A 27,404-nucleotide genomic window follows, 5' to 3' on the forward strand; every position below is an offset into this window, starting at 1 on the left:
CTTATTAAATTACCGCTGAATATCACCACCTATCCTTATTGTACCAAAATTGAGTGCCATTTGTAGACTAGTTGACAGGATCTATCTGAAACCAGCCCATTCTTCCCCTGGGGAAGACTCTTGCATGAACTGAATGAGAGCAATCAAGCCTGAAATCAGAAGTTCATCACATATGCCGAGATCCCAGGGTGAATTGTAGAGTACAGTAGACTTAAATAAATAAACATAATCCCAACAGTGTAGGAAGTGACTATTTAACCCTTCTAGTCCTCTGCAAAGCATCCCACCTAATCCCCATAGACAATCCACAATATGGGCAAGTTAGCAAGGCCAATCCACCTAACCTGCATATCTTTGAGAAAAAACCCACACAGACGCAGGGAGAATGTGTAAACTCCACAAAGGCATTTGCCCTAGGCTGGAATTGAACCCAGGTCCCTGGTATTGTAAGGCAATAGTGCTATGTACTAAGCCAGTATGCCACAAGTTTACATGGCTGTGCTTCTGATTTTGATCCACTGCTGAAATGATCTTATTGAACAGTGCTGAATAATGTGTTGGATTTGAATAACTTTGAAATTTTGCTCAGTAAATGAGGAAAGTAAAGAGGATATGGAGTCATGACCCTGATTTTCGTTGTTCCACCCCAGGCCTCAAGGTCTGCAATTCCCTCTCTAAAGTCTCTACCTCTCTCTGTATCTTAAAAAGCACTTTTAAGATCTACCTCTAACCTTTGGTCAACTATCTTAATATCTCAATATGTATCGAATGTTGTCTGATAAGTTGCCTGTAATGCTCTTTGGGTTGCATTGCCATGTGAAATGTGATACTTAACTGTTTGGTTAACATTCTAATTAGTGACTTTTTTTATTTGTTTGCATCAAGGTAAATGTGACAACAATCCACTCAATGATTTTGAACTCCAGGATCATTCTGTTGTTAATAACAGTCTCACGTTTATAAAGGATTGGACTCTGAAAGAATCGTCACAGGGTTGCTTTGAACAAGTGCTCGACACATCCCCGGATTGTAAATTAACTGGAAATGAGTGTAGCATTTTGCATTCTGCAATATTTGATGAATGCAGGAAAGTAGTCGATGTGCAACCATATCTCAGACAATGCGAACAGGAAGCCTGTAACAAGAATGATATATGTGACTCCATTTCAGCATATAACTTCCGATGCAATCTTATGGGCATCTGTGTTAAGTGGAGGTCAAATGATTTTTGCTGTAAGTGGACTTTTTTTTGTATTGATCTTACAATTGTTTTTTTGGATAATTAACATGCAGTGATAGGAATAAGTTACCTCAACACACATTTTATTTTGAATTATTTCTCATAAACTGAACTGTTAAATGTGTGAGTGAAGTATTAAAATGCTTCCATAGATAGCTGGAGGTAAACTCTTTCCTTAGGTGGAGAAACCAAAATAATCAGTTATAAATGTTGAGATTCAGGCCAGGTGTTTGTGCCACTTTTTCTATATCCATAGAGCGGTGGTCCTTTCTGTGGATTGCCACTTTGCTGTGGTGCAAGGCTTGAGTGTTCCTTTGATCCAGAGAGCAATGCCATTGGGGGTTCTCAATTCCTGGCAGGATCACATGACAGTAAAACTGGAGGGGAGGAACCGGACAAAATGCAATCCTCAGTGGTCATCCTGGTGGAAGATATTTGAGTGATACCAAATGCTGCAATGGTAAATGAAGGCTACACCAGTTAGGAGATTCCCCAAGGTTATAAGAATGTATCGATAAATAATAGAAAGATGAAAGTAGATCACAGACTATTAGTGTTGCCAATTGAAGGTTTATTTTTCCAAGGTGAAGGGATTGGAAAATTGAAGTCAGAATTCAGCAGCTATGATGGCCAGGTTAGATGAATTGTTAGAGTTTGCTTCCACCAGACTGAGCAGGAAAGGTCTTAGAGGATTGAAAGTTCTGTTGTTTCACAGCACTGCGGGTTGTGGTCATTGGTAGAGTATAGCAGACCTTTAGTTGGTTTTCCTCTCCCCATTTCCCTTTTGAGAAGCCTCTCTCTGTCAGTGTCTCTCACTATTCCTCTTAGAGTTCTGTTCAAGAATGTGCCTCATCATCTGTCTTATGCAGTTCAAAACTGAAGATAGTTACACTCCTGAAACTGTTGCATTAGTTTTAGTGTTAGTGCTGGCTACTGAACTGCAGATAGTTAGTACACAGGGCTAACTCCTGAAAAGGGTGTGAAGAACACTAAGGTGTAGCTCATCAAATATTGACAGTCTGAAGCCTCCAAACCAGTACGAATTATGATTAGATTACTTTACAGTGTGGAAACAGGCCCTTCGGCCCAACAAGTCCACACCGACCCGCCGAAGCGCAACCCACCCATACCCCTACATTTACCCCTTACCTAACACTACGGGCAATTTAGCATAGCCAATTCACCTGACCTGCACATCTTTGGACTGTGGGAGGAAACCGGAGCACCCGGAGGAAACCCACGCAGACACGGGGAGAACGTGCAAACTCCACACAGTCAGTCACCTGAGGCGGGAACTGAACCCAGGTCTCTGGCGCTGTGAGGCAGCAGTACTAACCACTGTGCCACCGTGCCGCCCATAATTATGCATTATCAATCCGTCAGTCAGGTTCACAAAAATGCACAAAGCAACTGATTGATTCTCATTCGCTCACAGAGACATTTTGCATGTAATTAGGAGGGACCAAGCCTAATGAAGCACAGAACTTGTGGGGTGGGGTGGCATGGTTAGCACTGCAGCCTCATAGCACTAGGGACCTGGGTTCAATTCCAGCCTTGGGCTGTGTGGAGTTTGCATGTTCTCCCTGTGTCTGCATCGGTTTCCTCCCACAGTCCAAAGATGTGCAGGTTAGGTGAATTGGCCATGCTAAATTGCCCATAGTGTTAGGTGTGTTAGTCAGAAGGGAATGGGTCTGGGTGTGTTACTCTTCGGAGGGTTGTTGTGGACTTGTTGGGCCAAAGGACCTGTTTCCACACTGTAGGGAATCTAATCTAAACTTTACCCCAAATTCTAAAACTTCCATAAGTAGAGATATCATCCCTCAGCTCACTGAGATTGGCTGATGATTTCTTTTATTGCAAAAATATAATTATTCACAAAAACATCTATATATACGTACATAGTTGCTGAAGCTGTTCTGTATAGCCTGTACAGAAGAACAAACAAACATTGAAATTTGACATTCCCTGCAGTTCCAAAAATCCCAAGGCACTCTTACTTATGCTGAGCTATATTTACATTCATTTGAGGCACTGAGAAGGTCTGATAATTGAGCGGACCCCCATTGTACTTTGGTAGAAAGACCTTAGACCTTTTCCCACTGTGACTTAATTGCAGCTACCCCCAAGTTTCAGTGCATCCCTCAGCATGTAGTCGTGGACCTCAGAATATGCTAGTCTGCAACGCTCGGTCAAGGTCAACTTTTTACACTGAAGGGCTAATAGGCTTTGGGCAGACCAAATAGTGTCTTTCACTGAGGTTGATGGCCCTTGAAATGCATTTGATACTTGTCTCAGCGTGCGTCCCAGGAAACAGCCCGTAGAACACAGAATCCTGCATCTCAGAGGTGCTCAGAATGAACTTCAATAGAAACCGCTGCATCTCTTTCCAGATCTTCTTTCCAAAAGCACATTCCAGCAGAAGATGTGTTACTGTCTCTTTTTCCCTCCCCAGCAGCTGCTTCCAGGGCAGTGTGAGGTGGTACACAGAGACTGGTCATGTAAGAAGGATGTGACGGACAGTGCTCTTCTCATCACCAGCCAAGTGATCTCTTGAGTGTCATAGTGGCTCAGTGGTTAGCACTGCTGCCTAACAGTGCCAGAGACCCGGGTTTGATTCCAGCTCGGGCAATTGTTTGTGTGGAGTTTGCACAATCTTTCCATGTCTGTGTAGGTTTCCTCCGGCTGTTCCAGTTTCCTCACACAATCCAAAGACGTGCAGATCAGATGAACTGGCCATGCTAATTGTCCATAGTGTTAAGGAATGTGTAGGTTAGGTGCATTAGTCAGGGGTAAATGTAAAGTGATAGGGTAGGGGGATGAGTCTGTTTGGGATACTCTTCAGAGGGCCGGTGTAGACTTCATAGAATCCCTACTGTGTGGAAACGGCCATTTGGTCCAACGTGTCGTCACGGATGCTTTGAAGAACATCCCACTCAGACCCATTCCCCTACATTTCCCCCTGACTAATGCACCTAACCTACATATCCCTGAACACTATGGGCAGTTTAGCATAGCCAACTCACCTAACCTGCACATCTTTGGACTGTGGGAGGAAACTGGGGCACCCAGAGGAAACCCATGCAGACACGGGGAGAATGTGCAAACTCCACACAGGCAGTCACCCAAGGTTGGAATCAAACCCGGGTCCTTGGTGCTGTGAGGCAGTAGTGCTAACCACTGAGCCACCATGCTGCCCTCTTGGGCTTGTTGGGCCAATAGCCAGTTTCCACACTTTAGGGATTCTTGGTGCTTGTTGGAAAGTTCTGGTGATTCGTCCAAATGATTTTGACTGTCTGCTCAGAGAGCACCCCAACTGGATCTACCCTCTCATTTTCCCTGAGGATGCTACATGCTGGACACTTCCTGATGGAATTGTGGTCAAAGGTGGTTTTCTTTGCACATTTCTCCATGAAGGACAAATGATACAGGATGGCCCAGCTACTTGGAGTGATCTGCAGCATTGAGGCCTGACCCATCATGTTGAACAGAATGTATTTGCATGTGTCAACATAAATGCATGCAAATGGCTATTTACTACATAATTAAATTGTTGTTGTTTTGTCATTGACAGTAAAATTTGATTGTAAATGTGTATATTGAACTTAGCAAATGCATACCACAATTCAGGTCACTTAGCATAAGTGGAAGGAAATACAGAAGAGAGCTGTGTTAAAACCTTAACCACTGAAAGGACATTTCCCATGGTTCTTTGACAGTTTGAACACAGTTTTATAATTTGCATTGGCTTCCTGCCTAAATTGTTATTCCTTGCCTTTAGCTATCCAGTGCCCCGATTCCTTCGTTTACGAATCTTGTGGGATAAATTGCATCCAACATTGCGATAACCTTGCGACAAAGAACACAACATATTGCCTAGATTCTCCAACTGAAGGCTGCTTCTGTCCAGAAGGGAAACTGCTGTTGGAAGGAAAATGTGTCACAGCTGATGTCTGCAGTCAATGTATTGATGATCAGCAAATTCCTCGTCAGGTATTTAAAGTCAAGTAGTAAGACTGAAAGACTTAAAACCTGCTCCTTTTAAGTATGCAAAACTGTAATAGGCTTGATTCTGAAAATTTGAAATAAAAGAATTTTAAAAAATCTCAGCAGTTCAGACAATAGCAAAAGAGGAACAGTTATTAGTGGGCAATTTTAACCTAAATTTGGCCATTAGTAAACCTGTGTTCTTAGCAGTGTGCCAAAAGATCAGGTTCAAGCCCCTCCTGTCTTGTCTTGGAGGAATGTTAAGATGTGTCTGAACAAGTTGATCAACAAATATTAAAGTTAATGATCTTTTATCATTAAATCAATGTTAGCTATGAATTCTTTAGTGATTTAATCAAATGCAATAGCACCAATTTGCTAGAGAGTAAAATTTAGGGATGCAGTCCCATCATTAAAATGTCCTATAAGCAATGTTGAACCTAATAAAGGGATATGAAGAGATTAGTCTGGAAAAAAAGTAATGGCTCATTTTGTAATTAATATGCCAGAAATCTTCAAAAGGTCAAGATTAAAGTCCCTTTTAAAAACACAATATGGTTCTGTGTACTGATGCATCGTGACACCACAGTATCACATTGCAAATCATCCCAAGTCAGATCTGAAGTTTATCTAATGTAAAACATGACATTTTCAGAAGCTTTGATGCACACTCTTCTCTAATACAATGATGCTCACATAGAAGTCCTGCTTCTGGTGCACTCAGTACTTAAAATATCTAGTTCTCAAATATGAAAGTGATTCGATATTTTGGTATTGTGTGAAGTCTGATCACAGTTCTCCGTGAATCCTTGGCAACAACCATGGAGAGAGTGGAGAGAGTGAGAGAGAGAGAGAGAGAGACAGACAGAGAGATGTTCATCATCTTGTAATTTTTCAATGCCTCTGAAGAGACTGAGGCACCAGGAGAAGAGGAAGTGCTAATACACATTGCAGCACTTCAATCTACTTTAAAAGTTAAAAAAAGAACAGATGCCATATAATTAGTTAGGCCTCATAATATATGCTACGTTAGACAAGACAAACAAAAATAAAGTTAAATTATGTACAAGTCTGCCTGGAGAATAATCAGCAATTAACAACAGACCTTCAGAGAGGGGAAGAGAAAGTGATCCTGAGGACATTGCACTGTAAAAAGAACCAACTCAATGGGCCAAATCACTTCTATTACAAGATTTCTTAAAAACTCATAGAGATGTACAGCATGGAAACAGACCCTTCAGTCCAACTCATCCATGCCGACCAGATATTCTAAATTAATCTAGTTCCATTTGCCAGCATTTGGCTAATATCCCTCTAAACCCTTCCTAATCATATACCCATCCAGATGCCTTTTAAATGTTATAATTGTACCAGCCTCCATCACTTCCTCTTGGCAGCTCATTCCATAAGCGCACCAACCTCTACATGAAAACGCTGTCCCTCAGGTCACTTTTAAATCCTTCTCCTCTCACCTTAAACCAATGCCCTCTAGTTCTGGACTCCCTCACCCTGGGGAAAAAAAAACCTTGTCTGCTTACCTTATCCATTCTCCTCATCATTTTACAAACCTTTATAAGGTCACCCCTCAGCCCCCGACGCTCCAGGGAAAAATAGACCTAGCCTATTCAGCGTCTCCCTTCAACCCTGGTAAAATCTTTGTACATCTTTCAAGTTTCACAACATCCTTCCTATAGTTTGGAGACCAGAATTGCATGCAGTGTTCCAATTGTATTCATTTGAAATCAATTTGAATGTAAAGGACAAGAGCATGAAAGAAAAAAAACTAAATCAAAGTATAATGATGTGACAGATGCTGCTGACAGTATAGCAATCCCTTCAAAAATACAATGTAACAATTTGGGACAAGGCAGGGGTTTTAGTAACTGTCCTTTCTTTTTCAGCATTTGGATACATGGATACCACATGACCGACCTTGCCAGTTCTGCACGTGCTTAGACAACAGGCAGATTAACTGCACAAACAGATTGTGTCCTACTGTCACAGGTAAGAGACACTTCACACTACCCGAAACTCTTTATCATCCTTGGGTGCACTGCACTTTGGTGGATATGATTTTATTGAGGTCAAATAGAAGGGCTGGCATTGTGACTCAGTGGTCAACACTGCTGCCTCACAACACCAAGTACCTGTGTTCGATTGCTTCCTCAGGCGACTGTCTATGTGGAGTTTGCACGTTCTCCCCGTGTCTGCATGGGTTTCCTCCGAGTGCTCCGGTTTCCTCCCACAATCCAAAGATGTGCAGGTTAGGATAGACTGACCATGCTAAATTGTCCAGGCATGTGTAGTCTGGGTGGGTTAGTCGTAGCAAATGCAAGATAATGGGTATGAGTCTGGGCAGGATATGCCTTGGCGCGGTGGTACGGACGGTAGAATCAAATGGCCTCTATCTGCACTATAGGGGTTCTACGATTCAACGCATATGCTTATTTGTCACTAGTTTCTTGGGTAGATTCAACTTTGATGATTAGATGCTCGGTTATCTCACCAAACTACTTCACACATTGTGAAATGAAATGCTTTGATCAAGATGGTGAAACAATATGCATTAAACTGGGAATCATGCTGCCACAAGGTTCTACACTCTAGCATCACTTGCAATTAATCTCGTGCTCTCACTAATCTCATATTCCCATTAACTTCACACTATTAATAGCCATAGCATTGTCATTAACCTTAACACGTTCTGATCAACACTGTTATTATTCTCAACATTGCCATTTAACTTCACACTCCAGCTTCAGGTAGGAGAGTGTTTCCTGGACACCCAGAGTGGATGTGTGCCTTCTTCCTTAATTCTTCCAGCAACTTATCCTGCTATGCATCACTTCTGATCTTTTCGTGTTGGGGAGAAGGTGGCAAAGTCTTAATGTCATTGGATCTACTAATTCAGAGTCACTGTGACTGATTGTTGTAAAAACTATCTGATTCAATGTGATGGCAGACCCAGAATCATGTGATTGAGTCTTAATTGCCCTCAAAAATAGGAGTTGAAGGACGATCCATTCATTCCAAGGGCAATTAGGGATTGGCAACTAATGCCTTACCATCAGTGCCTGCACCTCAAAATATGAACACTCCAAACTCAACACTCTAAGCTCACGCCATCACTAACTTCAGAAAGTAGTAAGGGTATGGAATGCTTTGCCTGCAACGGTAGTAGATTCGCCAACTTTAAGAACATTTAAGTCGTAATTGGACAAGCATATGGATGTACATGGAATAGTGTAGGTTAGATGGGCTTCAGATTGGTATGACAGGTCGGCTCAACATCGAGGGCCGAAGGGCCTGTACTGCGCTGTAATGTTCTATGTTTTATGTTCTATGTTCAATATTGCAACCTCACACTCCAGTCATGAATCACAATGCTCATTATCTATCGATGTTACTTAACTCTGTGATCTGCCTGTATTGCTCGCAAGACAACGCTTTTCACTGTGCCTTGGTACACGTGACAACAAATTCAATTCAATTCAATTCAATAGATTGGAGAAGATGGGGTTGTTTTCCTTCAAGAATAGAAGATTAAGAGAACATTTGATAGCGATGTACAAAGTCGAGGAGTCTGGTATAGAAATTTTGATAAAGAGGATCTGTTCCCAGTTTTAGAAAGATCAAGAAACAGAGAGCCCTGAGTTAAGGCTACTATTGACCAGAAACTCAACTGGACTCATCATGTAAACACAGCAGCTACAAGAGCAGGTCAAAGGCTAGGAATACTGCGGGAGGCCTGACTCCAAAAGGCCTGTTATCATCTACAATGCACAAGTCAGGAGTGTGATGGAATACTCCCCATTTGCCTGGATATATGTAGCACCAACCGCACTTCAGAAATTTGACACCATCCAGGACAAAGCAGTCCTCTTGATTGGCACCACATTTGCAAGCATCCATTCCTTCCGTCACCGTTGCTCAGTAGCAGCACTATGTATATCTACAAGATGCACTGCAGAAATTCACCAAAGATCTTTAGACAGCACTTTAGAAATGCACGATCACATCTATCTAGAAGGACAAAGACAGCAGATACATGAGAACACCACCACTTGCAAGTTGCCTGCAAGCCACTCACCATTCTGACTTGGAAATAAATTGCCATTCCTTCACTGTCACTGGGTCAAAATCCTGAAATTCCCTCTGTAAGGCATTGTGGGTCAATCCAGAGCAGGTGGACTGCAGCATCTCAAGAAGGCAGCTCACTCCCACCTTCTCTAGGGCAACTAGGTACAGGCAATAAATGCTGGCCAGACAGTGATGCCCTCACATCCCATGAATGAATAAACCAAAAGATAAATGATAAAAGCACCAGTGATGCCATGCAGAAAAAAAACCCCTCATTACATAGTGAATGGGTAGAACTTAGAATGCACTTCCTGAGAGGAGGGTGGAGACAGATTCAATCCAAACCTTCAAAAAGAATTAGATGATTATCTGAAGACAAAGAAGAAATTGCAGTATTGCAAGGATAATGAAGGTGAGTAGGACTAAGTGAGTTCCTCTTGCAGAGAGCTGGCATGTAAAAAACAGGCCAAGTGCTGCCTTGTGTGCATGGATCCATTCTAAGATTTAATAAGTTGAAACTCATATGCTCAATAACCTGAACACTCCAAACGTATTCTACAAAGAACTGGCAGACATTTCTACATTTTACACTTGTCATAGTCCACAAAGTCCAATCTGCATGCCTTTAATGACGTAAAAGTTTCTTTCAATTGTTGATTGCAAATATTGGTGTTACCTGTTCTTTTCCTCTTTCTTTATAGTCCCCTCATGTGGAGCTTGTGAAAAGCCAACATTACGACGGAACGCTGATGAGTGCTGCCCACAGTATGTTTGTGGTAAGTATGGACACTATCCACACTCACCTCCGTCCAAGGCCCTAAAGGAGCCTTCCACATCCATCAAAGTTTTACCTGCACATCACCAACATCATTTATTGTATCCGTTGCTCTCGATGAGGTCTCCTCTATATTGGGGAGACTGGACCCCTCCTAGCAGAGCACTTTAGGGAACATCTCCGGGACACCCGCACCAATCAACCACACCGCCCTGTGGCCCAACATTTCAACTCCCCCTCCCATTCTGCCAAAGACATGGAGGTCCTGGGCCTCCTTCACCTCCGCTCCCTCACCACCAGATGCCTGAAGGAAGAACGCCTCATCTTCCGCCTCGGAACCCTTCAACCCCAGGGCATCAATGTGGACTTCAACAGTTTCCTCGTTTCTCCTTCCCCCACCTCACCCTAGTTCCAAACTTCCAGCTCAGCACTGTCCCCATGACTTGTCCTACCTGCCTATCTTATTTTCCACTTATCCACTCCACCCTCCTCCCTGACCTATCACCTTCATCCCCTCCCCCACTCACCTATTGTACTCTATGCTACTTTCTCCCCACCCCCACCCTCCCCTAGCTTATCTCTCCACCCTTCAGGCTCTCTGCCTTTATTCCTGATGAAGGGCTTTTGCCCGAAACGTCGATTTTACTGGTCCTCGGATGCTGCCTGAACTGCTGTGCTCTTCCAGCACCACTAATCCACAATCCACACTCTGTTGTAGTGAGCAATGAGAGATCACTGCAGTTTGTACCTGAATATTACATTAGAAAGAGCTGGTCAATATCTACATAATGGATTATTTTCCTTCCACAGTTACTGAGATAAATTTAGAGACTGCTTTTGATTAAAGAGGTGTATTTTGGATTTAAACATTAACAGCATTAGCAAGATGTATTGTCTGGACTTGGCAACTTTATAATAAACTTTATAAAGTTCTGGTCTTTCAACTTTCAGTTCTGAAGAAGAGTCACACTGGACTCCAAGCATTAACTCTGTTTCTCCCACTACAGGCTGAGTTTCTCCAGCATTCTCTGCATTTGTTTCCTCTCATGTTGCATATTGGTATGATGGTGACTAGGGGGAAATACTCTTGGCAAACCTTACTGCTGAAATTGTTGTGTTATTTGCTCAATGTTTCATACAGTGCTTGTTTATGAGAATAATTTAGTCTTGGCTGTTCCCATTTCCTTAGTTTGTGATTTGCTTAGCTGTGATCAGCCACCCACCCCAACATGTGAAGATGGAAGTATTCTGTCATTGAAAAATCCAGGCGAATGCAAACCAATTTATGAATGTGGTAAGTTTTTGAATACACCCATTATTCATGAATGAATAACCCTCCTCATTTGATATATCTGTACTCCGGCTACATTAGGCAGCCCACAAAAGTAAATGGTAGGTATTTTTGCAAAGTTTATTGCAGCTTTTTGATTTGATCAGAGAGTTTAATGTCGAGAAAATCTTCACATAAATGATTTGGATGCAAGCATAAGAGATACAGTTAGTAAGTTTGCAGATGACACCAAAATTGGAGGTGTAGTGGACAGCAAAGAGGGTTACCTCAGATTACAACAGGATCTGGACCAGATGAGCCAGTGGGCAGATGGAGTTTAATTCAGATAAATGCGAGGTGCTGCATTTTGGGAAAGCAAATCTTAGAAGGAATTATATACTTAATGGTAAGGTCCCAGGGAGTGTTGCTGAACAAAGAGACCTTGGAGTGCAGGTTCATAGTTCCTTGAAAGTGGAGTTGCAGGTAGATAGGATAGTGAAGAAAGTGTTTGGTAGCTTTGCTTTATTGGTCAGAGTATTGAGTACAGGAGTTAGGAGGTCATGTTGCGGCTGTACAGGATATTGGTCAGGCCACTGTTGGAATATTGCGGGCAATTCTGGTCCCTTCCTATCAGAAGGATGTTGTGAAACTTGAAAGGGTTCAGAAAAGATTTACAAGGATGTTGCCAGGATTGGAGGATTTTAGCTATAGGGAGAAGCTGAACAGGCTGGGGCTGTTTTTCCTGGAATGTCAGAGGCTGAGGGGTGACCTTATAGAGGTTTACAAGATTATGAGGGGCATGGATAGGATAAATAGGCAAAGTCTTTTCCCTGGGGTGGGGGATTCCAGAACTAGAGAGCATAGGTTTAGGGTGAGAGGGGAAAGATATAAAAGAGATCTAAGGGGCAACTTTTTCACGCAGAGGGTGGTACATGTATGGAATGAGCTGCCAGAGGATTGGTGGAGGCTGGTACAATTGCAACATTTAAGAGGTATTTGGATGGGTACATGAATAGGAAGGCTTTGGAGGGATATGGGCCGGGTGCTGGACTAGATTGGGTTGGGATATCTGGTCGGCATGGACGGGTTGGACCGAAGGGTCTGTTTCCATGCTGTACATCTCTATGACTCTATGAGTCTAAGTGCTTGTTGATGTCATTCTATACAGTGATTAGAAGAATTATGAGATTTCAAGCCAGTTTGAAATATTACTTCTATTATTTAACCTTTGCATGGATACAAACTTTCTCTGTCGACACTGTACATGGTGTAGATTTTCATTAATGTGGACTGCAGAAGGTAACTTTCTCACATTTGCTACCTTAGTTCATGAAAGTGAGGATCAGAGCATATGTGCCTACAATCCAATTGAAGTGCACAGAATAGGGAGAAATTTGTTGACAAATATCCACAATTTTCCAATAAACATGGTTTGTAGATAAGGCTACAATGAACATGTATTCATATCAGATGGCTGTTAGCACTGAATGGTAAATGGCTATCTGCAGATTAGATTACTTACAAAATAGGCCCTTTGGCCCAACAAGTTCACACCGACCCGCCACCTGCCTAGACCCATTCCCCTACATTTACCCCTTCATCTAACACTACGGGCAATTTAGCATGGCCAATTCACCTAACCTGCACATTCTTGGACTGTGGGAAGAAACCGGAGCACCCGCACGCAGACACGGGGAGAATGTGCCAACTCCACACAGTCAGTCGCCTGAGGCAGGAATTGAACCCAGATCTCTGGTGCTGTGAGGCAGCAGTGCTAACCACTGTGCCACCGTGCCACCCACATGTTTATGTAATAGTCGGAACACACCAGTTACAACATTTGAGATGAGCCTAATCCTTCCCATGATTGTTCTTCTACTATGTCTGAGTAATTAAAGAGTAGTGGGGTTATTTTGCTGTTAAGATGAAAAGAATCACTGATTGGTGCTGTGTTAATGTCTATTTATCAGTCTCGGTTTAGCAAGCAATTTTGGTCCTGATACTGATGACTATAATTTGACTTGACTATAAATGCTAAACCAGAAACCTGCTGGTTTACACTCAAGTGCTAATCAGTTACAATTTGTGCATTGTGTATGAAGGTCTTCACACCCGGTTCTACTGAGGGTGTGAAATGTGCGGGACGGCTGAGATTTGGGGGAACTTATACAGACAATCTTGAATGTGCTACTGAAGATCGCGATGGAAAAGGTCCAGGGGATGTGAGATGTCCTGGACCTGCAAAGGGAAGGACTCCACGTCATCCTCCTGTCCCTTTATCCTTCGCTGTGTAGCCTCATACTCATCTCCCATATATCATTCAGACCAAGGTGTCTCCTAGGAAATATGCCCAAAAGAGCTCCCTTCCTGTTGTTTATTCCTATGAGGTTCTCAAATCATTTTAAGTAAAATCTTCAGGGAAGGTTATTCGAGTGTTGGTGAAGTTTTGACAAAGCATCCTAGAAAGCCGTTTGATGTTTTCAGAGGTTCTTGTCCCAGCTCCAGCAACACAGAATATGACGGAGTGACTCCCCCGTGAAGTGGCCTTGTTTACCCACAATGAGATTATCACTGTTCAGAGGAGCATTAATACAAAGCATTAGTCACCATCCTTTATAAGCATTGTCAGGTAATTTTGGTGTCAAGCTACCCCTTCATAAGCTTATGGAAGGCCCATCCTAGTATATGCTTCACTGCCCTGTCCATTGCAATAGAATGAGTTGAGCTCACTTTGGACTGGGAAGTGAACCTTACACAAGAATACCCCTGCTGCATAGACTCTAATGAAACTCGCACTTTAATGGTTGATTGGCTAACTGGGAAAAGTGTTGATTACTACCAATTCAATGTTATTGTTGTAAAGAGAAAGATTTATGGCATCAGATGGTTCCTAATGAAAAGCCATCTGCCCAAAGTAGCCTTGCAGCATGATTACAAGGCTGAGGGAAAGCCTTCAGCTTAATGTTCGATCTGTACTGTTCAAGCATCTCCGAGATCCAATTAAGAAAATTAATGTTAAAAGGATTAAAACGGCACTTTATAAATACTAATCCATATTCCACTGTTTTCAGTCTGCAAACGGAACCAATGTGAAGCCAAGTCTATAACATGCCCACCTCACCGAACACTGTCTGTTATAAAGACACAATGTTGTGACAAATACGAATGTGCTTGCAGTTGTAGCAATGAGGTAGCAACCTGTCCTGCTGGATATTCAGTCAAGTCAGTGATAAATGACTGCAACTGTACCACATCCTATTGTGAACCTAATGAGGTAACTGAGAACTGTGCATGCTATTGTCTTGAACCTCATTTTGTTTATAATTGAAATGTTAATGACTGCGAGAAAATGGTATGGATATGTGAGTGAAGATACGTCAGAGCAAGAGTGTATCATTGGGAGGGTATGGTATTGTGAAGACCAAATTAAATTGCTGTTTACATACTATTGTGATGTTAAATTACTGTGTGTACATGGCTATGTGAATTTGTAACGTTGACAATATATCTTACACATCACAGAGACTGCCACTTAAGTTATAGATGAGGTGTTGGTTTGAATTAAGATTGTTTGTTACTTTTACGTATATTAGTGTGTGAGTATGTTGATGTGAGGGATATTACTCTATCAACTTAATATAAGAGATAAATTATTAATATTATAATATTAACATACAAAAATGTTTTGTGTGCACATTATTTGATACCTACCATGTGAAGGTCTGTGTTCACAATGGTGTTGTCTATATGACTGGAAAGACATGGGAGGAGTCTTGCCAACAATGCACCTGCACTGACAGGAAGAACACTGTCACAGGACTTCATGAAGTGGAGTGTGTTACTAAAACCTGCAAGAAAGATTGTCCAACTGTAAGTAAAAGAACATTGGATACACTTTTTATTTAATAGGAAATAGAAGGAAAACTCAAATCTCAACTGGATTTAGATTGCTGTAAACGTTTCATGTAATGTGGAAGATATTTATGGTTTACATTGTGACAGTCAGATAAGATTCTTAATATATAAAGTCGCCCTAGTCCAACTGGACTATAGGGCTGCTCTCTCATTAGAGAGAGAGAGAGAAGAGAACTGGTGGTGGTTTAACTCGAAGGTCCCATACTCCAGGCAAAGTGTAAGGTTAGGAAGGATAATCCTTCATGGTAACCTAAGTCAGTGCAGGAACTAAATCTACACTGTTGGTATCACTCTGCATCGCAAACTTGCTGTCCAGCCAACTGAACCCACTGACCGCCCTCCGCCCCCCCCCCAACTGAATATATGCAATTCAATATAGTTCAAGTTTTAGGAATAAGATATCCAACCAACATATATGACTCAAGTTGAAAAACTAATCCATTAGCTTTATCTTACCTTGCCTAAATAACTGACTGCAGCTCAAAATGTAAGTCATTGATCTTAAAGCACTGTGGAGCATCCAGCAGACGTGATGATGTGCTAAATAAGTGAGGTCTGTTTCCCTGGAAAGACACACAGCACATGTGTGATCAGAGAATCACCTCAAATGGCTTCCCTTCCTTCTCCCTTACCATTGTCTTTGGTCCCCCAAAATTCTGTGTTTCATCTATAGTCTCCAAAAAGACAACAACAGGTTCCATGTATACTCTGATAATGACCAACTTTACCTCACACCTTGTTTCCTCCTTTACTTGTCAAACTGCTTGTCTGATATTCCGTAGTATACAAACATTTCCTCTATTGGGAAAATCATTGTCATTGAACTTTGCCACAACCTTCGTCCCGCAGTCTCTGGCCTCACTATCTCCCTGGCCATTGCCTCAAATCGAACCAGATTGTCAACAAGAGAAACATCCTGTCACACTCTGATAGGATTTTTGACTCCATAGCTGCTGACCAAGACTATATGATTCCATCTTTATAATATCCCCACCCCTAACCCTGCCTAATTTATCTACCACTGAAATCCTCATCCTCACCTATATTACCACTAGACTTGACTATATCTGCCAAACACTCACTAATCCAAAACTCTATAGTAATCTCCAAAGTCATCACCTATCTTGTTTCACCACTGGTCCTGCAGGCCTACTTTGTCTCATTGTCTGGCAGTGCCTTGACTTTAAAGTGCACATCCTTTTCTTTGAGTTCTTTCAGTATCTCACCTCTCTCCACCTCCTATAACTACCCTCTCCTCCCCTCCCCGCCTTTCCCTCTCAGGTCTCTGCACTCCTTTTAGTTCTGGCCTCTTATGCAGCAACTTCCTGAGGATTATCATTGAGCTGAAAATTCATGGGGTGAGCCATGTAAACACTCTGTCTACAAGACAAGGCAGAGTATGGTGGAAGTTTATGGTGAGTGTCCCAATTGTTAATCTCCCAAATTCTATCCAATGAAAAAAGTCAAGAGTGGGATGGAATATTTCCACTTGCCCAGAGGAGTGCAGCACTAACAGCACTCAAGAAGGTCATCCCCTTCAGAAAAGAAACAATCTGCCTAACTTGCATCATCCATCATCATCTAAACTCATTTCCTCCATGACTCGTACACAGAGGCAGCAGTGTGCAACATATACAAGGTGCACTGTAAAGCCTTCCCAAGACTCCCTTCCAAACCCACTGCATTTACCACTTTGAGGAACTGGTTTGGTAAATACATGGAAATGCCATTACCTGCAGGTTTCCCTCCAAGTCACATATCACCCTGACATGATTCATTACTGCTGCTCCTTCATTGTCACTGTCTCAAAACTCTCTTCCTGACTGCACTGTGGGAAAACCTGCACTAGAAAGACTGCAGCGGTTTAAAAAGTGCCATCCTCAAAGGCAATAAGGGGTGGGCAACAAATATTACACTTTCCTATGACTTTTACATACTACGAACGAATAATACAAATATCCTGATTTAATTGCTTTTTGTACTCTCTACTTACTACAAGGACAAAGCTAACAGCTGTATTTTGTTTTGTAATGAGCCTGTGGCTTAACATCCAGAAGGAAATGCAGTAATGCATTTGAGTCAAAACCAATTGTGTTTCCAGGGTTTGTCACAAACATGAATCAAAGCTTGGAATGATACCACTAAAAGTGTCTTTTTCCTTATAAAGGGGCAGATCTATAGAGATGAAGAAGGTGCATGTTGTGGAAAATGCAAACTTGCAGTTTGTGAAGTTGATGGTTTCAACAGAGGTGATGCATTTCCGCAGAAGATTGTCTATCAAGTGAGTAGCTACAATCTTTTTGACCGAAGAAACCATTTAGTCTGCATTCATCTGCGGGAACTTTATTCAGTTGTGTTTAGGAGGATTCAATCCTTTACACCTGAAATTAAAAGAGGGGGAAATGCTGGCCAATCAAAGCAGGTCATCCAAAATTGATTCTATCTATAAACAGCTTACTATACAGAGGAAGAGTGTACCACTGACAGTAATTTCTCAATTTCTGTGTTGAACTGAACATGTGCCCGATATTTCCGTCAATTTTAAACAAATAGTAGCAAACATTGAATATCCTACTAGTGTAACCATGCAATCCCGATATTTGTATAATTCTGGCTGAATTAAGTCAAATTTAAATGAAAATGAGATGATGTGTGTAGATGCAGTAGATTCAGAAGTTGAAAATAAGAATGCGACTTAAATTGTTTTAAAACAATAAAGTGAACTGAACTTTTAGTATCACTTCCAATAAAATTCCAATCTGCTCAATGATTAAATGGTTTAGCATGTCCCCCTCATGAACAATCAACAACATTACAGCATTAATTGACATTCATTCACATTAAGTCATTGATTTGGGACTTCATCACAACATTTGAATCAGAGGTCAAAATGAAACATAGAACATAGAACAATACAGCACAGAACAGGCCCTTCAGCCCACGATGTTGTGCCGAACATACTAACTAGGCTGTGGGGTAGCTTTGTTAGTAATAATGAGTTGGCCAGATAGCCAGAAATAATCTTGAATCTGAAGATGTGAAATTTATATGGATGGAGGTATGAAATATCATGGGGAAGAAGACACTGATGGGAGTGGTCTACAGCCCTCCTAGCGGTGGCAATACAATGGGACAGAAAATAAATCAGGAGATAATTAGGGTATGTAAAAGAAGCCATCATGAAGACTTTAATCTTTATGTCAATTGGGATGGCCCAATTAGAGGACATAACCCTAAGGAAGAGTCCATAGAATGTATTCAAGACAGGTTCCTAGCACAATGTGTTGTGGATCCAACCAAAGATCAGTTGTTTTGAATCTGGTGATCTGTTATGGGGCAGATTTAATAAAAGATTTCCAGGAAAAATGAGAGCATACCATAGTAGAATTTATATTCAGCTTGATACAGAGGAACATAGGTCAGAAATAACTGTGTTAGACTTAAACAAGATTAATTATGAAGGAATGAGGGCAGAGTGACAAGAAAGGAGTTTACAAGAAAAGGTACTTGAGAGACAATGCCAGATATTCAAGAAGATAGTTCATGTATCACAGGAAAGATACACACCATTGAGAAAGAAAGATTCTAGGAAGATGGTGCCCTGATCACCGTTAACCAGGGAAGTTCAGGATAGCATTAATTCGAAAAAAAAAATCAGTGGTGAATATTTGTGGTAAACCAGAGGATTGGAGAAGTTTTAAAAATGAACAAAAGGTGTCCACAAAAAATAAAGAAAGTGGAAGTAAACTTTGAGAGTAAAGTAGCAAATAGTATCAAGATTGTCAGCAAGACCATATTTAAAACTAAAAAGGAACAGAGAATTGGATAACTACCAATGTAACCCCCTTGTTCAAAAATAGTCAGGGAAAATAAAAGTTAACAGTAGGCTAATTAGCTTAACATCTGTTATTAAAATATTTTAATCTTACATTTTAATAATTGAATGGCTGTAAAAGGAGAACATTTAGAAATACATAGGATATTCAATCTGAGTCAGCATGGGCTTCATGCAGGGGACAAATTTATGAAAATTCTTTGATGACGTTACAAGTAGGATAGATAAAAGGGAAGCAGTGAAAATAATATACAGGTATTTCAATTTCCAGAAGTATTTGATAAGGTAGCAGGTGTTAGGCTACTTAATAAGATAAGAGCTCAGGACGTTGAGGTAGTGTATTAACATGGATAACAGAAGACAGACAGTTGGGATAAAGGAGGCATTTTCAGGATAGCAACCTGGAACTAGTGGCTTTGCAGAGGAATCAGTGCTGCAGGTATTTGCAATATATATTAATAACTTGCCTGGGGGAGTTGAATGTACTCGAGTCAAGTTTGTGGATGACATAAAAATAGATGGGGAGGCAAATGGTGTGGAAAGTGGAAAAATATGATATTATGCACTTTGCAAGGAGATTAGAGGAGGTGAATATTAATGAAATGGAGAAAGACTATAGAAAGCTGTGGCGCTGAGATACTTGGGAGTCCTCGTACATAAATCACAGAAAGCTAGCATCCAATTTCAGCAGGTAATAGGGAAAGCAAATGCGATGTTGCATTTTATTTCAAAATGGAATGGAATATTAAAATGGAAAGTTATTTCTGAAACTATACAAGACACTAGTTAGATCACAACTGGAATATTCTGAACAGTTTTGGTCCCCTTGTCTAAGGAGAGATATACTGGCATTGGAGGCAATCCAGAGAAGGTTCACTAAGCTGATCCTGATTAGAGAGGGCTTATTTTATGTGGAAAGATTGAGTAGGTTGGCCCTGTACTCATTACAGTTTAGAAGAACCAGAGGCAACCTCATTGAAACACATTGTATGTAAGATTCTTAGTGAGCTTCACAGGGTAGATGCAGAGCAATTGCTCCCCCTTGTGGGAGAGTCCAGGACCACAGGGTGTAATCTCACATCTCCCAGTTAGAACAGGAATGAGGAGTATTTTCTTTCAGTCAAAGGGTAGTGAATGTGTGGAATTCATTGCTACAGAGAGTTGTTGAAGCTGAGTCATTAAGTATATTCGAGGCTGCGAAAGACAGATTTTTAGTCAGTAAGAAAATCAAGGATTTTGAGGAAAGGGCAAGAAGGTGGAGTTGAGGATGATCAGATCATCTCTGATCTCACTGAATGGCTGATGAGTTTTAGTGGGCTAAATGTCCTGCTTGAGCTCCTGTGTCTGATAGCTCGATGATCTAATTAGATTAACCAGGTTCCGATTTTCAGATGCAATAATCAAATTATCCATATTTATGAGAAAGGTAAAAACAGAAACAAAACATTTAGTTTATTATGGTGCAATCAAATTGATTGTAGATAATGGATGGGAGGGCCAAGTGTGAAAATTCAAAACTTAACCATCAGAGACATATCTGCTTTCAATTGGTATCATGTATTAGTGATGTATAACTAGTTGCTGTTATCTTGTAGGCTGGTGAACGATGGCCATCCCTGGACGATCCATGTATCACGATGGAATGCTTGGAGCTCAATGGGGAAGTGATTGTGCATGAACTAAACAAGTCATGTACCCATATTGATATACCCGAATGTCCTCTCGGCTATGAGCTGAAGTGCAATGGAGTCAGAAACTGTTGTCCCATGTGCCAATGTGGTAAGTTCTTACAAATAGCAGCTCATTATCCTCTCTTGGAATTAGTAGCGCACTCGGGCTTCATAAAAAACACACAATACAGTGTGACGCCTCATTCCCAGTGTGAACCATAACAACATCAATTTCCATTTCTATCCCATCTTTAAAATGGTACAATATTCCAAGCTGCTTATTGTAATACAGAATGGACGCACAGTCTATATATTTTCTGCCAATTAAAACAAATCAATGGAGCTCACAAGCTTCAGCTTTTTGAGATACTACCAGTTAAGAATTCCAGGTCGCAAGTTTGGCCCTGATGCCCATCAGAATGGTTGTCACAATAAGTACATTTTTCTATACAATTCCAAAGTATTTGGACCTAGCATTAACTTCTCTATTTTAGATGTCTTTTGGAAATTATTTCTTGCTGCTCCCGGTTTCCAGTTCTGGTTATTGATGTAGTGGTTGGTATATTGGGTCTGGGTCAATATATTTATTGATGGACTCCGTGGATGAGTGTAATGTTTCTAGAAATTCTCTGGCTGTCCTCTGTTTAGCTTGTCCTATGATCGTTGTGTTGTTCCAGTTGAATTTGTGGTTCTTGTCATTTGTGTGTATAGCTACCAGGGACAGATGGTTGTGGCATTTAGTGGCTAGTTAGAACAAAAGACCCTATACCAATCACGTGCAATACAACGTAGTTTACAACATTCCATGCTGGAGACTGCATGGAGCACTATGTAAGACAGACAGGCAGACAGCTAGCAAGCCACATCCATGAACACCAACTAGCCACTAAACACCATGACCAGCTGTCCCAAGTAGCCATACACACAAATGACAAGGACCACAAATTCAATGAGGGCAACACAACAACAATAGGACAAGCTAAACAAAGGACAGCCAGAGAATTTCTAAGATCGTGGCACTCATCCACGGACTCCATCTATAAACACACTGACCCAAACCCAATATACCAACCATCCACGGACTCTATTAACAAACACATTGACCCAGACCAATATACCGACCATCCACGGACTCCATTAACAAACACATTGACCCATACCCAATATACCGACCATCCACGGACTCCATTAACAAACACATTGATCCAGACCCAATATACCAACCATCCACGGACTCCATTAACAAACACATTGATCCTGACCCAATATATCGTTGACCCAGACCCAAATAACCGACCATCCATGGACTCCATTAACAAACACATTGATCCTGACCCAATATACCAACCATCCACGGACTCCATTAACAAACACATTGATCCTGACCCAATATATCAACCATCCACAGACTCCATTAACAAACACATTGACCCATGCCCAATATACCGACCATCCACGGACTCCATTAACAAACACACTGACCCAGACCCAATATGCCAACCATCCACGGATTCCATTAACAAACACATTGACCCTGACCCAATATAACCGACCATCCATGGACTCCATTAACAAACACATTGATCCTGACCCAATATACCGACCATCCATGGACTCCATTAACAAACACATTGACCCAGACCCAATATACCGACCATCCACGGACTCCATTAACAAACACATTGACCCAGACCCAATATATCGACTACTGCAACAATCTACTGGAACCAAAAGCAGCAGAAATGAAACCAAATAAATTCCAGAAGTCACTGTACAGCAGCACTTTTGAGAAGGCTCTAAAGCATTGAGGATGTCACCTAGACAGGGGAGGAAACGTCAGCAAATCAACTTCCCAGCTCAGCGAACATACCCACAACGATGCCAAGTAAACAAACAATTGTCTGTCAGTGTCTGTTTTGTGAATTACAGTGAGGCAATAAAAAATGTCACTGCCAGCTGTAAGTGCTCACTTGTTTGAGGGTTAGCAAATTCATTCCTATTCTGACGGGCTAATTGAACATTGCATTCTTGGTTAGAGAGTTAATATGTTACTCCATTAGATGAACTGATCCTCAATGAACCTCTCATTCATACCACTGCATCACTATTCTCACCAGGTGGAAATTCTGCACTTGGGTTTGGAACCTGTACTTGTGATATGATACTCAATGCTGAGTAAGGTCATATCTTCCAAACTCTTCCATTGGGCAGAAAATACAAAAGCCGAAACACATATACCAACAGATTCAAGAACAGCTTCTTCCCCACTGTTATTAGAACCTGTCAAATTTCAGATTTAATGTTGATCTCATTCTTTGCAGCCATAACATTGCATTCCTCGCTCTGTTCTATTACCCTAATGCACTTTGTACAGTATGATCTACCTGTACTGCGCCCAAACAGGAACTTTTCACTGTACCCAGGCACATATGACAATAATAAATCAAATCAAACCAAAGATGGACTATTGATAGACAAAGCAGCTGAGATTCAAAAGTGGATCTGAGACTGCAATCCAGTTAGGCATGATCTTATTAAATGGTGGAGCAGGTTGATGGGCCAAATGGCCTACTCCTGCTTCTATGTCTTATGTTCCTACATCAGTATTGTAGAAACAAGAATAACCATAAGAGGCATAAAGTTAGAAACCAATATAAATTGTGTGAAAATTTGATATTTAATGTTTGAATTGGACGATAACCACTAAATCATGCTTTATAACTTACAGTAGTGCATGAACATAATGGGACATTCAAGATTTTATATTAGCTCTTAATAGTACAAATAATATTAATTGACATGTTTTTTGTAGTTCCAGGAAACGTTTGCATACTGAATGGAACCAGCATTGGGGTAAGACAATGGATGTTTTGTTACATTTCACTGTAAAATGTTATGAAACAAGTACTGTACTTTAATTGAGATTGCATGGTTAAGCAGCTTGGTGCAGAGCGCCATCTAGCTGGCTCAAGAAAAAAGGTTAATTCAGGCAGCAGAACTTTGTTGTGTTTAAAGTTAAAAATCACACAACAGCAGGTTATAGTCCAACAGGTTTAATTGGAAGCACACTAGCTTTCGGAGTTTCGCTCCTTCATCAGGTGATAGTGGAGGGCTCAATCCTAACACACAGAATTTATAGCAAAAAGTTACAGTGTGATGTAACTGAAATTATACATTGAAAAATTGATTGTCTGTTAAGCCTTTCATCTGTTAGAATACCGTGATAGTTTCACTTCTTTCATGTGGATTCTAATCTAAAAAGTGAGATAACAGAGTTTTACATAAATTCATGCAGTTTTTGAGCTCAGAGTTCTACATGAATGCATGCAGTTTTTGAGCAAAGTACAATGTAACCCTGAAAGTACAAATTCACCCCACAAAATATATGTGTGCGTGTGGATCTTTGTCTGTCTGTGTGTGTGTGTCTGTCTGGGTTGAGGGTTGTGAGTGTGAGAAAGTGAATGCATGCATGTGTAGTGAGTGCAGAGTGTCTTAAGTCTGTGAGGGGGTGCATATGGGAGTGTGTGTGTCTGTAAGGGTGTGTGTGGGTGTCTGTGTGCGAGTCTGTGTATATGTGTGTCCGTGTGTATGTGTGCATAGGAGTACCTGTGTGTGTGTGAGAGTGTGTGTGTGTGTAGGAGTATCTATGTGTGTGTATAGTGCAATGGTGGTCACCTGTAATGTGACATGAACCCAAGGTCCCGGTTGAGGCCCTCCCTATGGGTACTGAACTTAGCTATCAGCTAAGCTTTGACGAAGAGTCAGTTGGATTCGAAACATCAGCTCTTTTCTCTCCTTACAGATGCTGCCAGACCTGCTGAGATTTTCCAGCATTTTCTCTTTGGTTTTAGATTCCAGCATCCACAGTAATTTGCTTTTATTTATTGTAGACTGACATGCTTGCAGAAGGACTCAGAGAGAAAACTGCAAAAGAGCACTGGCCATTGTAAAGTCGATTAAAGAGAGAGAGAGAGAGAACATAAAGAACAAGACCCCTGTCCCTATAAGCCTTGTCAAAGAAAGTTATAGAAAATTTTGTATCTATAGAAAATATTGGAAAATCTCAGCAAGTAAGATAGAATCTATGAAGGGAGAAGCATAGTTAATGTATCAGATTGATGACCTTATGTTCTAACGAATTATGTTAATCACTATTTATGGGCTTAATGACTGACGATCTGGGTTCTGGTCTCTGGCGCTGTGAGGCAGCAGTGCTAACCACTGTGCCACCGTGCCACCCACAATGACCTTATGTTCTAACGAATTATGTTAATCACTATTTATGGGCTTAATGACTGACGATCTGGGTTCTGAAAAGTTATTCATATCTCGCAGCAGGCCATTTCTGCAGGATTTTTGAAATCAGTGCATAGTCCGTTAGCACCTACCAGCTTCCCTACAGCACTGTGGTCATACCTACTCACCAATGACTGCAGTGGTTTGAGACAATGTCTCCTCACTGTCCTGTCAAGGGCAGTTAGAGATGAATACGCTTAACAAGGGACTCTCCCCACATCCCAGGGACAAATAATTTAAAAAAAATACTTCAATGACCTTAAACAACTCTGAAAACCACCAATTGCAGCAGCAGCCAGGAATCAATAATGCGGAAGCAGTTTTGATGATCTTTTTAAAAAACATTGCTATTGGGTCTTGTGTTTTGTTGAACACATGCTCTCGGACCAGCATTAGCTGTAATGTTGAACTCCAAATTGATAATGCTGGCGTCAAAACAGTTATACACCCTGATGATTGTCACAATCTGGCTGTTCTAATGGGCCTACTCCCTGCACACAATAACAATCTCATGAAAATAACATTCTGCATGGCTTGCATCAGTAACGTGTGCAGTAGATGCCATTTAGCATCCAAAATGTTACCTGTGCCTTGAAAAGGCTGGATACCCGGAGCCAGATTTTCAGGATTAACTCTCTGGTTGCTGCTACCTCCATCTTGTGGCAGCTAATGATAAAGCAATCACTCAGAATCTAGGTAAAAAGCAAAAGAACCGCCGATGCTGTAAATCGGAATCAAAAACAGAAGTTGTGGAAAAGCTCAGCAGGTCTGGCAGGTTATGTGAAGAAAAATTAAAGTTAATATTTCGAGTCCATTGATCTTTCCTTAGAACTGGACCCGAAACGTTGACTATGATTTCACTTCACAGACGCTATCAGGCCTGCTGAGTTTTTCCAGCAAATGCTGTTTTTGATTCAGAATCTAGACATTGCTGAATATTTTGAGGCAGTCAGACTGATAAAATGTCCATTGTGTTCTCCAGGGTCTGGAATCCTTTAATACAGATATAATTTAAAAAACATTCTCTCTCGTCATAGTGGGAATATGCTTCATTCCGTCTGCCATAGTTTTCATAATTTATATTGTTGCTTGTAAATATTACAGTACAAATCCTTAATTGGCTCTGAAGACACTGATCTATCTGCTTGATTAACAAAGGTTTTATTCCCAATGAAAATAGAGACCTTCTAATATCATCCACATAATTTCTAGTTTCCCATTCCTCATCTTAAGAATCATGGATACTTTGGAGTGTTTAAACTAACAGTAATTGACTTAATGGAGACATTCAGAAAACAGCAAAAAATGCACAAAATTAAAGTTTTTGCCAATCATAATCAGAAGTTAACCGTGTCCTTGGAATCATCGGGAGTGTTCATTTACATTCTGAACATCGATGGTTTGCCTTTGATCAATTTTTCTGCTGACAGAGACTTTGAGTCAGCACATTCTTAATGGTCAGAATTGCAGGCAGACATTTTATTGAAGAATTAACGATTCTGATTTTATCATTGCAAGTTTAAAAATAATTTACAGCTAATTTTCCACCTGGTAAATCTCTACCATGCTCCACTCTCCTTGGATATTTTACAGTGTTTTACTGTAAGTTTCCACTCAGGCTCCCAATGATTGAGCAGCCACATCAGCTACAAAAGGTGGCGCCATCAATAGACTAACTATAAAGATTTGTAGAAAGTGAGGACTATAGACTGGGAGACAAAGTCAAAAGGGGTGGTGCATGAAAAGCACCAGCAGCTCAAGCAGCATCCGAGGAGCAGGAGAGTCCAAAACGTTGACTCTCCTGCTCCTCGAATGCTGCCTGACCGGCTGTGCTTTTCCAGCACCACCCTTTTTGACTCTGAGCTCCAGCATCTGTGGTTCTCACTTTCTCCTGCACCTCAGATGCTGCCTGACCTGTGCCACCCTTTTCAGCTCTAACTATAAAGATTATGGAAACCTGAAGCTGATTTACAAAACTATTATTCACTAAATATAAACATGCATTAACATAGAACATAGAACATAGAAGAATACAGCGCAGTACAGGCCCTTCGGCCCTCGATGTTGCGCCGATCCAAGCTCACCTAACCTACACTAGCCCACTATCCTCCATATGCCTATCCAATGCCCGCTTAAATGCCCATAATGAGGGAGAGTCCACCACTGCTACTGGCAGGGCATTCCATGAACTCACGACTCGCTGAGTAAAGAACCTACCCCTAACGTCTGTCCTATACCTACCCCCCCCTTAATTTAAAGCTATGCCCCCTTGTAATAGCTGACTCCATACGTGGAAAAAGATTCTCACTGTCAACCCTATCTAAACCCCGAATCATCTT

At 41.2% G+C, this 27,404-nt stretch overlaps 1 protein-coding gene across 1 annotated transcript in view; it reads left to right on the plus strand.

Moving 5' to 3' along the window:
• vwf (von Willebrand factor) overlaps window positions 1-27,404 on the plus strand; it is a 119,581-nt gene that overhangs the window by 77,411 nt on the left and 14,766 nt on the right. Inside the window, exons 37-46 of the mRNA XM_043713571.1 lie at window positions 886-1,233; window positions 5,019-5,230; window positions 7,126-7,228; window positions 10,006-10,080; window positions 11,269-11,373; window positions 14,421-14,623; window positions 15,070-15,219; window positions 17,432-17,545; window positions 20,695-20,878; window positions 23,582-23,622. Coding sequence (XP_043569506.1) covers window positions 886-1,233; window positions 5,019-5,230; window positions 7,126-7,228; window positions 10,006-10,080; window positions 11,269-11,373; window positions 14,421-14,623; window positions 15,070-15,219; window positions 17,432-17,545; window positions 20,695-20,878; window positions 23,582-23,622 — 1,535 coding nt within the window. The remainder of the gene's footprint in view (window positions 1-885; window positions 1,234-5,018; window positions 5,231-7,125; window positions 7,229-10,005; window positions 10,081-11,268; window positions 11,374-14,420; window positions 14,624-15,069; window positions 15,220-17,431; window positions 17,546-20,694; window positions 20,879-23,581; window positions 23,623-27,404) is intronic.

This window comes from Chiloscyllium plagiosum, chromosome 23 (assembly GCF_004010195.1).
Source record: "Chiloscyllium plagiosum isolate BGI_BamShark_2017 chromosome 23, ASM401019v2, whole genome shotgun sequence".
Taxonomy (NCBI): Eukaryota; Metazoa; Chordata; class Chondrichthyes; order Orectolobiformes; family Hemiscylliidae; genus Chiloscyllium; species Chiloscyllium plagiosum.